The sequence below is a fragment of the Ahaetulla prasina genome, chromosome 2 (genome assembly GCF_028640845.1).
Source record: "Ahaetulla prasina isolate Xishuangbanna chromosome 2, ASM2864084v1, whole genome shotgun sequence".
Lineage (NCBI taxonomy): Eukaryota > Metazoa > Chordata > Lepidosauria > Squamata > Colubridae > Ahaetulla > Ahaetulla prasina.
In genome coordinates, this window is record NC_080540.1 from 105,942,168 (window position 1) to 105,956,644 (window position 14,477).

The 14,477-nt window shown below is 40.2% G+C and overlaps 1 protein-coding gene across 1 annotated transcript in view; it reads right to left on the reverse strand.

Annotated features, from left to right (window-relative positions):
• Positions 1–14,286, reverse strand: part of STK10 (serine/threonine kinase 10) — a 90,525-nt gene extending 76,239 nt beyond the window's left edge. The window contains exon 1 of the mRNA XM_058171313.1: positions 13,853–14,286. Within this exon, the coding sequence (XP_058027296.1) occupies positions 13,853–14,008 (156 nt within the window). The 5' untranslated portion in view covers positions 14,009–14,286. The remainder of the gene's footprint in view (positions 1–13,852) is intronic.
• Between the last annotated feature and the right edge of the window lie 191 nt (positions 14,287–14,477).

Sequence of the window (14,477 nt, forward strand, 5' to 3'; positions counted from 1 at the left end):
CCAGAATGCAGCTGCGCGGGTGATAGAGGGAGCTGTTCGGAGCTCCCATGTAACACCCATCCTGCGCAGACTGCACTGGCTGCCTGTTGTCTTCCGGGTGCGCTTCAAGGTATTGGTGACCACCTTTAAAGCGCTCCATGGCTTAGGACCAGGTTACTTATGGGACCGTCTGCTGCCATCTTCTATCTCCCAGCGACCTGTGCGTTCTCAGAGAGAGGGACTCCTTAGGGTGCCGTCAGCCAAGCAATGTCGGCTGGCGGCTCCCAGGGGAAGGGCCTTCTCTGTGCGGGCTCCTACCCTGTGGAACAAACTTCCCCCTGGACTTCGACAACTACCTGACCTTCGGACCTTTCGCCGCGAACTTAAGACTTATTTATTCCGTCTTGCTGGACTGGCTTGATTTTTTAAAAATTTTTAGATGATTTTATGGGTTTGTAATCTTTATTAATTTTATAGGGTTGATCGTATTTTAATATTCGGCCAAATTGAATAAGTTTTTTAATGTTTGTTTTTAATACTGTATGTGTTGTTGTTGTATTTTATTCTGGCTGTAAACCGTCCTGAGTCCTTCGGGAGAAGGGAGGTATACAAATTAAATTATTATTATTATTATTATTATTATTATTATTATTATTATTATTATTATTATTATTATTATTATTATATACAAATTGAGCCGCTGTGGCGCAGTAGTTAGAATGCAGTACTGAAGGCTAACTCTGTATACTGCCAAAAGTTCGAACCTGACCGGTTCAAGGTTGACTCAGCATTCCATCCTTCCGAGGTGGGTAAAATGAAGATCCAGACTATTGAGGGCAATATGCTGACTCTGTAAACCATTTAGAGAGTGCTGTAAAGCACTATGAAGCAGTACCTAAGTCTATGTGCATTGTTATTACTATACTATGATATATCTTAACCAGGCTGGGAAATATAACTTACCATTTTCCCCCAGAATATAATAATAATGCCTTCATAGAAAAACTCAAATACAATGGCATTCATCTCTTATTATTATTTTATATATAGTACAAGATCACTATAAAAAATGTAACAATACAATTATAGATCAAACGTAAACCAACAATAAACTTGTGCAGGAAAGCCTGAAACAATAAGTAGTGTGAAAGAGGCGCTTACATGACTTTTACAATCCATGGCTATTTTTAGAAATTTGGCAACTCTTTTGGAAATGGCTGGAATTTGGTCCCATAGCAGGAAAGCAATGACCTCCTGCTCAGAAGAACAATTAAGATTTCTAACCATTGTCCTTTCCTCCAGTTGGCCTCTGGGAATAAATAGTCCAAGGAGGGGTGATTAGAACTCTGGTTCTATCTGCCTGAAGATCTAGATCTCCCTCACATCCTGGACATAAACTGTTTCAACTCGTACCCTCAAAACGATGCTACACAGCACTGCACACCAGAACAACTAAACACAAGAACAGTTTCTTCCCGAACGCCATCACTCTGCTAAAGAAATAATTCTCTCAACACTGTCAAACTATTACTAAATCAACACTACTATTAATATTCTCATCGTTCCCTTCACCCATCTCCTTCCACTTATGGCTATATGACTGTAACTTTGTTGCTTGTATCCTTACAATTTATATTGATATTGTTTCCTGATTGCTTATTTGTACCTCATGACTATCATTAAGTGTTGTACCTTATGATTCTTGACAAAGGTATCTTTTCTTTTATGTACACTGAAAGCATGTGCACCAAGGCAAATTCCTTGTATGTCCAATCACACTTGGCCAATAAAAAATTATATTCTATTCTATTCAAATCTCCCATTTGTGATTAGCTGTGGTTTTGTCAGGCCAAGGGGCAACTAATGCAACTAATGCAGGGAAGGAAGATCAAAAATAGGTCAAATCAAGGCTTAAACCAGAGTACATAACTCTTACAGTTCCACTGCAAGAACGGAACTGGGTAAATACCACTGTGTAAATACCACTCCATAGTTGTAAATTTACATGTTCAATTGTTAGAATTGTACTTTTCTTCCAGAAATAAATGAGAAAGTAACCAGAACATTGAGTCAAATTGTCTGTGTTTAGTCAGCTACTTTCCTTTTTTTTAAAATTTGAATTTATATCCCGCCCTTCTCCAAAGACTCAGGGCAGCTTACACAGTATTAAGCAATAGTCTTCATCCATTTGTATATTATATACAAAGTAAACTTATTGCCCCCAACAATCTGGGTCCTCATTTTACCTACTTTATAAAGGATGGAAGGCTGAGTCAACCTTGGGCCTGGTGGAACTTGAACTTGCAGTAATAGCAAGCAGCTGTGCTAATAACAGACTGCATTAGTCTGTTGAGTCTGTTGCTGAATGTCTGTGGAGATTTTCAATCATTCAGGTTGTAGTTGTCACAATGGTGCTTTTTTCTTCAAAAGGTAACTGGACTGTTTTTTTCCTTAAGGAAGAAGAAGCTTCTCATCCAAGAAGCTTCATTAGTTTTGGTGATGGGGGGATGGAAAGATAGATTTTGATAGGATGGGGGTGGGGAGAATGGAATGATTGTATTTCTTTGTGGTCATCTGGTCGTTAGCACTCTCTCTGAGAGCTGTTAAGGCCACTTGGGAGTTTATCTGTGCCCCCAAGGTCACCTGAATCAGGGTGCAATTGTTTGTGGAATCTTCTAGGAACTGCTGCAAGAGCTGCCTTGTAGACAGGCAATAAATGGTGTCTTATTACTCTCCCTCTCTCCCCCTCTGCCCAAGTGGCCTCAATAGCTCTCAGAAAGAGTTCTAATGACCAGATGGCTGCAAAGAAATACAATCCTTCCATTCCCACCCGCCCCAGTCCAGTTGCCTTTTGAAGAAAAAAGTACCTTTGAGTTTCTCTTGCTGATTTAGACCACTAGACATGTTTTGATAATTGCTAACTCATAAGAAATGTAGAATGAAAAGTCTGTCCAAATGTGTTCCAGACACATGATTATCATTGGGCCTCCATACACAAACCTGAGCAACAGAAGCTACAAACCAAAACTGCTTCTGACAAATTAGCTGCCCTGCACTATCAAAGCAGCACTTTATTATAGTCTTTGACCAGCATTTACAGTATTGTAGAAAGAGAAATAGTTTGGTATAACAATTTGTTATTGAAAAAAACATGATAGGATAATTAAATGACATATCTAATTAAAGGAGTGTAACACATAGAGGGATCAATTACCTACTCCAATCCACTGCATCATTGCACTTAATAATAAGTTACTGTCATGTTAAGTGTTATGACTAAATCCTTCCAAATACCACAGATTTCCTAATTTCAAAATATTAATGAAGCGTTCTGGTTTTGCTTTTTCTCCAATGGACTGTAGGGAGGTTTTGGTGTGACAAATACTGAGCTACCCTCCACTTTTATTTATGTATTAGATTAATAGCCTGCTTTTCTTTAGAAGTTCAAGGTGGCTTCCATTGAAATGTCGTGTGATTCTCCCGGCCACGGTAGGTCAAGGCAGGCTGGGCTGACAAACAAGAACTAGCCTAAAGCTGAAATTCCATGGTTGAAGGTGGATTTTAACTTGGACTCCCCAGTCCTAGTCCAGCAGCTTAAAAGCAACACACTAACTCTCAGTCTGAAGATGAACAACTTAGGAAAGCTGTAACAAAATAATGCAGTGCCACACGTATGTAGATTAGCACAACCTACCAAAATAAAGTTACTCCCAGTACAGAATGGTTTCCTTTGTTTACTGTGCATGTTCTTGCATGCCATTTGAGCTCCATCCAATCGCCATGCTAGCCTGATAAATTTGTGAAGTCACCAGGAGTCATTCTGAAGACTTCATCTATTTAAAGTTGGGTAGTAAGACTACCTAGGGAGTAGGAGTGGGCAATGGTGGGTTTCAATTTTTTTTACTACTGGTTCTGTAGGTGTGGCGTGGTGGGTGTGGCATGGCTTGGTGGATGTGGCAGGGCAAGGATACTGTAAAATCTTCATTCCCAGCCCACTCCATGGGAAGGATACTGTAAAATCCCCATTTCCTCCTGATCAGCTGGGACTTGGGACACAGAGAATAGATGGGGTAGAGCCAGTCAGAATTTTTACTACCGGTTCTCCAAACTACTCAAAATTTCTGCTACCGGTTCTCCAGAAACCCACCTCTGGGTGGTAATGATCATCCTAGATTATTGGAGCATCACATAAATAGCAATGACTGGCAATGCTCACCATGACAGTCAGCTTGTGAATGAATATGCCCTCCTGGTAGCAATTTTATGAGAATGTCCATGTCCTCAAAGTTCCAAATATGTCCATTGGTCCAGAAGATTAATGAATTAGTGCAGAAGCCAGGCAGACTAGGTATGAATCCTAGAAACAGCCACAGGGAATCTTCCTGTATGAACCAATCTGAGTCGTAGAGATTGCAGCCAATCTGCATGTTTGGCAGTCTTGTGAAAGCTGTTTGCCATTGCCTTTTTCCAAGACTGTTTTCGACTCCCCCAGCTTATATGGAAGGTCAGCCATAAAGGCAGCAATTTCATGGTTCCAGCAGCATACTTTGATGTTATAGTCCTGAGGAGATTTCTAGTAGGACAGCTGCAACTTGCTTCATTATCTAATAGATCAAATTGCCAGCAAACTTCCCTCAATTGTATAATATCTACATTTCTGATATGTAAACATGTTGCCGTTCCTTTATTGTTCAGAGCTAGAAAATATCCAGGAGTATAATTAAAGAAAACATGGTTCAGCAAAATGTTTTCTTTCCCCAGCCCTGCAAAAACAAGATGCTCAGAATTAAGCCCTTGTTATGCTAAATAGAACACAGGATATATCTGGATGTTAGCAATCTTTTCCCCAGGAACTGCAAAGAAAATATGTGTGTATTTACATTTCAGGGTGGGGTGGGGGGGTGAAGATTTAAAGGCATTCCCTCTCCCTCTGTTGACAGCATAGTTAAAAAAAAAAGTGGGGAGGGATGACTATAACAATTATTGACACTTCCCAAGATCTAGTTAAACTTGCTGGAATTTATATCTTCCTTGTTGCAATTATGTCCAGTTCCATTAATGAAATACTGAAATGCATAGTCCGTCATGCTTCTGTTGCTCCTGGCATTTCCAATAATATTCTTCTTAGTCCATTCAAATAATCTAGCAAAAGGAAATGATTTTCTTCATTCTTTGATGAAGAATTCTGAATTATAACTGTTACACTTGGAAGCAAACAAATTCCTATTCTGTTAATTCCAGGAAACACGGCATGAATCTACTTTATTTTCTCAAGCATAAAGTGACACCACAGCCAAGATGCTGATCTCAGAGAATGGGAGGTTCAAAGAAGAGAAAGGAAAAGCTCCAGTCTCCTTACAGAAAAAGCATCTGGAGCTTCTTAAAAAGTAGAATTATGAAATATTTGGGTCAGCATCTCAACTGTTTTAATGACAAGGATAATTCTGTGTTCAGTGCCAGATGCAGATGCAGATGGCAAACACAAATAAGCTTAAATTACAGCAAGACAACAGCCATCTGAAATTGGAAGTTAGAGGATGTCTAAAATAAAACTCCATTTTTATTCAGTTTTAGAGAGGAGTTTTAAAACGTTTCTCAACCACGTATATGGGAGAAAGAAAAAAAAGAATAAAAAGAGAAAATAATCAGCAGGAAGTTACTTCAGCACATTGTTTATTGGAGGAACTGAAAGTCACACAGATCACTGTGTCGAAAACACATCCTGTCCCCTATCCTGCCACAGTCAGATTATCAAGGGCGTTGGTGTCCTCACTGATATCACTGTGCTCCAGAGCTGAGCAATTCACCAGAGACACAGATGGTGCACAATTATTCTCCCTCTGAGACAATTCTTTCACAGGACACCTTCACATTCAACATGTTTGAAATACTGCGGGAGTTTAACCTGGCTTGGAATCAGACTGTGATGTCAATACAACATAATTGTGTAATCCATGTATCAGTTTTCTTCTGCTACTTAGAATAGAATAACAGAGTTGGAAGGGACCTTGGAGGTCTTCTAGTCCAACCCTCTGCCCAGACAGGAAACCCTACACCATTTCAGACAAATGGTTATCCAACATCTTCTTAAAAATTTGCAATGTTGGAGCATTCACATCTTCTAGAAGCAGGTTGTTGCACTGATTAATTGTTCTGTCAGGAAATTTCTCCTTAGTGCTAAGTTGCTTCTCTCCTTGATTAGTTTCCACCCATTGCTTCTTGTCCTACCCTCAGGTCCTTTGGAGAATAGCTTGACTCTCTGTTCTTAGTGGCAGCCCCTGAGATATTGGAACACTGCTATCATGTCTCCCCTAGTCCTTCTTTTCATCAGAATGGACATACCTAGTTCCTGCAACCATTCTTCATATGTTTTAGCCTCCAGTCCCCTAATCATCTTTGTTGCTCTTCTACTTGTTCTCAACTTTGCTACAGTTTAACAAATTGTCCTGCAGTTTACACAAGTAGTCAAGTTTATTTGGTGATTTTAGTCTGAGCATCTGTTCCTTGGAAAGGGAGTTTTGAGAAATGAACAAGCTGCTCAAGCATTCTGAATGTCAAGTGGCCAAAAGTAGTTGTTTTTTTTAAAAAAAAAACTCTGCTGAATTTAACCTTCATAATCCATCTTTCCCTTGCCTGTTCACATGGTTCCATCAACAGAAGACTAAAAGTTTTGCCCATCTTCTTTATGTTTCAGAACATTTATTTATTGGGGGTAGAAGGGGGAAAAAAGGGCAGCTATTAATAGCACTATTTTTCTTTTCATTTCTTTTTTTTGCGGCAGCCTCAGCCAATTTAGTATATTCCGCATATGCCAAGAAACTCTCAGAATTCTTAACCAGTATGATTACCTAGGAATGCTGGTGGCAAATTTTGACAATTGTAATCTAATATGTCAAAAATTCAATTTAACTTGACTTTTGTTGGACATTTTTTCCCTACCAATAGCAATCACTAATGCAGAATGGGTGACAGAAAAATGAAAAGAACAGTAGAGTCAAAACATAGCTCTTTTTTTTTTTTGCTTAATGATAAAGAAGAACCTGACTCCAAATTGATACTTTCAATAATTTTTTTTTGGGGGGGGGGACCACACTTCCAAGTTATTTCAAACTACAAGAAATGGTTTAAAAACCAACATCAAAGCTAGCGAACCCAACTAAAGATCCCCAAAAGTGATTTAAAGCATCTTCTAGAGTCATCCAACCATTATTATTATAAAAATATCAGTACTGTAATGAAGGCAGGTTTTATATTGCCTAATTGTCTTTTTGCACCTTCAAGTTAGTTTTTGACTCCTGGCAACTGCCTGAACATTTCCCTGCAGTTTTCCTGGCACAAGGTCACCCAGCTGCTTTTTGCCTAAAGCAGAACAAGCACTCACAGTCTCCTGGTTTCTAACTTGACATCTTAATTACTACACCAAACTGGCTTTCTCAATAATAACTAGAGACACGAAAGGATAGTATAGTGACAATCCTGTCTATGGGGAAAGTAATACAGCAATACAATTTTGTGTATACATTCAATAGAATGCTGGCCAATGGATTGCAAAGGATGCAAAAAAATATAATAGGTAGTACACACTTTATATTTTAAATATTGTTTTATAATAACAAAGACTGTTTAAAATTGACTTTGACTTTTAAAGTTGACTTTGTATATAATATACAAATGGATGAAGACTATTGCTTAACACAGTGTAAGCCGCCCTGAGTCTTCGGAGAAGGGCGGGATATAAATTCAAAAAATAAAAATAAAAATGATGTTACAGGCATCTGAGTATTCTACAAGTCTTACGTAAAGGTAAAGGTTCCCCTCGCACGTATGTGCTAGTCATTCCCAACTCTAGGGGGCGGTGCTCATCTCCGTTTCAAAGCCGAAGAGGCAGCGCTGTCCAAAGACGTCTCCGTGGTCATGTGGCCAGCATGACTAAATGCCAAAGGTGCATGGAACACTGTTATCTTCCCACCAAAGGTGGTCCCTATTTTTCTACTTGCATTTTTTACATGCTTTTGAACTGCTAGGTTGTCAGAAGCTGGGACAAGTAACGGGAGCTCACCCCGTTATGCAGCACTAGGGATTCGAACCACTGAACTGCCGACCTGTCAATTGAGTAGCTCAGCATCTTAGCCACTGAGCCACTGCATCCCTTGTAAGACTTGTAGGCAAGTCTTAGACACTCTCTAATTATGTCTTGCAATCCTGCCTACCAAAGTAAGATTTACAGAACTATGAAATATTTATTCCTTGGACGACAGTGCCCTCACAGAATTTTGAGCTGATTTTGGACTGAATTAACAAAAGTAAACGGAAAAAATTTAACTGACTATATTTCAGGACATAATAATAATTTCTTTTATAATCCTTACGATAAATTTTCCTCAAATGTATCTTTCCTGATATTTTCATTACAATGTGATAATTGCCTACATGATAACTAAGTTCCAGAAAACAGATCAATGCTCTGACCTCTTGGTGTCTTCTTCCTAGTCACTCTCTTCAAAATCAGTTGTCTCCAACTGATATTAATAGCGGGAACTAAATATTGGTAGGAAAACAAAGACATGTTTCCTGCTTATCAGATAGATAGAAAGGAAATGGGAACAGGTCTCCCAGGGATTTTGTACAATACTAAGAATTGACCACTTCTAGTCAAGAAATAAAACTCTATTTGTTTAGAGGGTTTTTTTTTAAAGGATTATATTAGCAAGATCTGGATAAGATCTGGTCCCTTGAAAGAAGAAACTTTCATTAAATGGCATTCTACAATGAACATTCTTTACTATCAAATTCTGCTCATTTCCTATTTAATAACAAGCACTTATTGTGTACTTGTCTTGGCAGAATCTATCTGCGAAATAAGAGATGTGTTTCTTTGGCTAACTCTCCCCTTAATAGCCAGATAGGAGAAGGAGAATGAAGCTGGAAGCTCTCTTTCTAAGACAGATGAGTTACAATTTCTAGTAACTAGTACTAGAAATTTCTAGTAATTTCTAGTAACTCTAGAATATTCTAGTATTCTACAATTTCATTATATCATTCTTTAGTTTTCTAGAAAGGATAATACTGTTTTCAAAAAGTCAATGTGCATAGTCCAACTTCTTCATTTTAAATCTATTGCACTGAGGTGCTATTACCTAGGCCAGTGTTTCTCAGTGCCCATCCCACCCCATCCCGCCACGGAATTCTAGCCTCAGCATATCTAGGGGGTAATAGGGTAAAGAAAGCTGAACTAGATGGTAGTGGACCAACAATTATTTTCAATGCATTCTTGGCAAACACCCCCCTCACCCAAAAAAGAAGGCAGGGCGATGAGCGCATAAGAGACAAGCAAATTTCCATTATTTCAGCCCACAAGTTCTGAAGCCTCCCAGTGCAATGGAAAAGGCGGCATGATTTTCCCCCCTACGTGTTAACAGAATGATTTTCTCAGATAATTCTTATTTAAAATTTATTATAGCTACCCATCAGGGGTTGTATTCACTTACCTTCACTACTGGTTCATAAATGTGAGCGCATGCGTGCCTCCTCCACACATGCCATGAGCCTTCTGCGCATGTGCAGAGGGTCAAAAACAGGACGTGATGACGTCTGGGCATGTGGGAGGAGCCTACCGCCACCGGCGCTACCAGATCACACGATCCAGATAGAGCCAGCTGAATTTCACCACTGCTACCCACTCCAGGCAGCTTACAAATACAAAAAACAGTAAAAAGGTTAAAAACATCATACCACACAGACAGCCCGGACTAAACCAGTGCAATAACAAGCTAGTCCAAGTTCCACACAAATATATCAATCTCAGACTTGAAACCAAAGCCAGATCTTAAGAGCTTTTTTGGAACCCTAGGAGAGAGGACATCTGTCTATCCCTGTGGTGTGATTTTGTCCAGAGGATAGTAGTTGTGTGATAGAGAAGACATGCTCCCTTGGTCCTGTAAGATGACAATATTTAATAGAGGGGAACTGGAGCACACGCATTCTGCTTGAACATACTTGGGCGATAAAAAAAAGTTGGAGATAGGCAGTCTCTCAGATAAGCAGGCATGAAGGTAATGACGGAAAGCTTATACTGAAACCAACTGATCAATGCACTTCACATAGCAGCAATCACAAATACCAAGAAGCACTTGTTACTGCTTTTGCTGTTACATTTTGTACCAGTTGTAGCTTCTAGATGCTCTTCAAAGGCATTCCCATGTTGAGTACATTGCAATCATCAAAAGTAACCAGGGCTTTAGTAACTGCCTGAAGGGCCTCCTGCTCAAGGAAGGGGCACCACTGCTATACAAAATCAATCTTTGCAAAGAGCCTCCCAACCATAGCTGCAATAACTGCAAGTCAAAAAGGACACCCAAGCTATGTACCAGTATGGAATGGGAAGTATAACCCCATCCAAGACCAATAATAGAAATATCCCTGACCCTGGAGGGGAGGGAGGGGACAAATAGACACAGCCATTCAGTCTTGTTAGGACTGAGTTGAAGTATGTTCTGCCCCTTACACCTGAACAATCTCCAGACATTGGGTCAGCACATCAATAGCTTCATCTATGCAGCCCAGTATTGAAATATACAGTTGAGTATCATCAGCATACTAATGATTCTGAACAACTGATGATCTGGTTCCATGTAGATGTTAAAAATAGGAGAATAAAGAGAGCATTGAGCCCTGAGGCACCCTGCAAATGAATGGCTGTGGATATGACTTCTCTCTTCTCCCCAGTCAACTATTGGTCAGGCTTCTGCTTCAAAACTCTTGATAAAAGAGTGCAATGGACAAGTTCTGCAGTGGTCCAGAACTTATTGTATCCTTCCTAGGATAAATTAGGTTCTCCATGTTGCTCCTATTCTATCTATCAATTCTGTCACCAAAGACAAAGATGCCATTCGTATCAGATAATTGAAGGAATAATGAAACCAGATTTGACTATTAACATCCATCAGACACCTAGTATAGCCTACAACCCTTGACATGCTATATACCCGTGATGGCAACCAGAGGTGACACACAGAGCCCTCTCTATGGGTACGCGTGCCATTGTCAACTTCTCTTCTGGTTTCCTTCATGTGCATGCGTGCCGGCCAGCTGGTCTTCGGGACTCCAGCATGTGCAAAGACCAGCTGGCCGGCATGCATGCACGCACCGGAAATCCAAAGACCAGGTGGCTGGCACGTGCATGTGACACCAGCCAGCTGGTCTTCAGGTTTCCCGCACTCCAGTGTACACGAAGATCAGCTGGCTGGCGTGCGCCCAAGGACCAGGTGCATGCACACTGGCCAGCTGGTTTTCGGGTTTCTGGCACTCCAGTGTGCACATGTTCTGGTCTGGGTACTCAATGCTTCACCATCACTATGTACTTTTCCTTGAACTATCCAAAAAGTGATCTTGACTGGACTTCAAAAAGCTGCAAGTAACAACTCTCCAAATTTCAGTGTATTTCCATTGAAAGAGAATATAAGAAGTTATAGAAGGCCTCAAAACATTAAGACTCCTTAGATTCCTCATTTGTCTACTATTGTGTTATCTCTTTCATAGTTAGATGCTATTAAAGATATATACAATTTGTGCTTACTCTGGTTATGCTTTTCATAACCAGAGTAAGCAGCTTTATCATACAAATTGTTTATACAAATGAAGCTATCCTTTTCAACAAACTCATCTATTGATAATTACGCCAGTTATGACTACTACCATTTACAATATTTCCAAATAGCTGTACCATCATTTCAGGCATCAGAAGTCTTTCTTTTCTTTGCCTCCGCTATTCAAACAAGCTCAATGCTTTTCTTTAGCAGCAGCTTATCACTTATCAAACTCCTGAGCTGCATCCTTGATGGACTATGGAAGTTAATGAGCCTTCTCAACTCATTCTTTTGCGCTTCTAGTGGCCATGTGAATTCTTATAATGTAAGATTCTTATAATGTAAGAATCATGATATATCAGTCATGAGTTCAGAGAGCATCCATCTCAAATATTCTGAGCAGACATATTGGAGAAGAATATTTAGTAGCCCTGCAGGGATTATTGCATTCAGCTATTTTCAAGTCTCTTTCTTTACCTACTGTTTAAGAATTTGATGTCAGTATACTATCTATGCAGAAATCATGCCCAATTCTCAGTTATTTTCCAAAAATACCTAGAAGAAACTGAGCGTTTCCAAACCACATTAACCATTTTCACAGTGCAGCCACTTATTTTGTGTTGGGCACAATAAGTTCAGAAATCCAATCTATTTCTTTCATTACTAAACTGTTAAGGAGCCTTACTTTTATATCCCTTAGTTTGCTGCTCCAATAATCCGCCAGGCAACATGACCAAATGGAGATTATAGCCCAAGAGAAATGATGCCTACCTGCATCTGTGCATTGATTCACCTGTTTATCAATTTATTAGAGAGCATTCCCTATCCTTAGGAATTCCCAGCAGTATGGCTAATTCTGATACAGTAGATGCATTCCCCAGACAACGGGAGGCCCACTCAACATAGGAGCATCTTCCCTTAGACAATAAGCCTTGCAATTTTCTTAGCAGTTTCTATCCATAATTATTAATTGGATTTGCCCAGCTGTATTGAAATATCCCAAAACATTTATATAATAAAAATAGAAGATAATGTTAGATCCAATAAATGAAGACAATCAGAATAGAGAGAGAAGAAAAACGCCTGTTAACTTTTCTCTCTTCCACAGACCGTCTTTTAAAACAGAAGTTTCTATTTCATACTTTTGGGAGGGGCCATGTGTGATTCTCCAGACATTTGTTGAGCTGCAACTTTGACCATCCCTCATAATTCATTTATATTGGCTAGAATGATGTAATGAAAGGGAACAAACCCTGATGTCGCTTGATTAGATAGATGGGGCTCAAACTTATTTTGAGGCCTATGCTGCAAAAATAACTTAATAGAAAAGGGGAGACAGTTAATTATGAATACAGAGAACAAAACATTGAACTAGAAGGCTCTTCCAGATCTGGAGAGCCTCCTTAAATTGAGATTACACCACATCTTTATAATTTAGAAGACATAATTACACGTGTCGTTGAATAAACAAAGTACCGAGCCATCCAGAAAGAGAATGCAAAATCTCCAATCCCATTGTCAGTTATTATATCAAATCAATCTTACTACAAGTGTGGTAAAAGTACAAATTTATACATTCTCCCACAGTCTAATATCACTTCTACAAAGAATAAAAAATCGTCTCTAACTCTTAGGGAAATTTATTTTAGAATTACAGATTTGGCTGATATAACCCATAATGTGGTTTACTTCATTTACACACACTGTATTGTATTCAGCCACTGTAATTTATAGACCATGGTTTATTGCTCAGTGGCTTGTTATGGCTTGGAGCCACTTCCTCTGCCTTGAGTAGCTTGACAAGTGGCAGCCATAAATTGAATAACTAAATAAAAAAAAAACCTACAATTACAATATGATATGGAGTGGGGCATTTCCTAAACTATCATGGGAACCCCTAAATTTAATTCATTTAAAACATTTATAAAGCTTTATATAAAATATTACGGAATATTACATAAAAGATAATATTCATGTATGATAAACGAAAGCTGTGAATTTCTAACACATTCAGTTAAAGGCAAGGCACACCTCTCCATCATGGAACTGCTGGGACTGGTCAGAAGTTCCGTTGGTTTGGCATCTTAAGTCCATCATGCTTGCACTCCAGAACAAGACAATCTTCTTTTATGTTTGATACAGTACCTTAATAAGCTTTACATATCTTACAACTGAGCACCCTCACCTTCCCTCACCTTCTTCACTTAGTGATTCGTCCCCTTCCTTCGGATCCCCCGCTCGTCCGCCCCACCCCCCCGCAATATCCCGTCTCTTATCTTCCTACTCACCTTGTACACCTTGCCGAAGGCGCCGTCGCCCAGCTCCCCGACGATCTCCCACACCTCGTTGGGATCCAAATCCCGGCGCACGTGCTCGTACTCTTTGGATCGCCGCTTCTCGAAGTTAGAGAGGCGCAAGATGCGCCGGAAATTAGCGAAGGCCATGGCAGCGTCCGGAGTCGAGCGTGGAGATTATCACCATCGACGTGTCAAAGAGAAACAAACGGGAAAAAAAGAAGAAGAAGAAGAAAGAAACGACTCCGACTCGAAGGCTTCTCTGCAGGCAAAAAGCAAAAAACAAACCCCAACTAGCCAGGCTGGAAGGGGCTAAATCTTTATCGAAGCCTAAACTTCCGAGGAAGCAGCCGAGCCAGTTCTGCCCGGTCGGTCGGTTGGTGCTTTTTATACGGGACTTTCGGCTGAAGAGAAAGCCCGAAGGATGCTTCTCCGCCGGTTCCGCCTCCAAACGTGGGACGCCCCCCCTCCCTCCCTCCCCACTGGCCGGGCTATCTCAGGGCAGAGGAAATGGCTCCAACTGCAAACGGACAGCGGGCAGAATGAGCGCTCCCGCGTGCTGGAGGGGCAAAGGACCGATCCAGGCAGCCGAGCCCTTAAGACTTTGGGAGCGACGCTT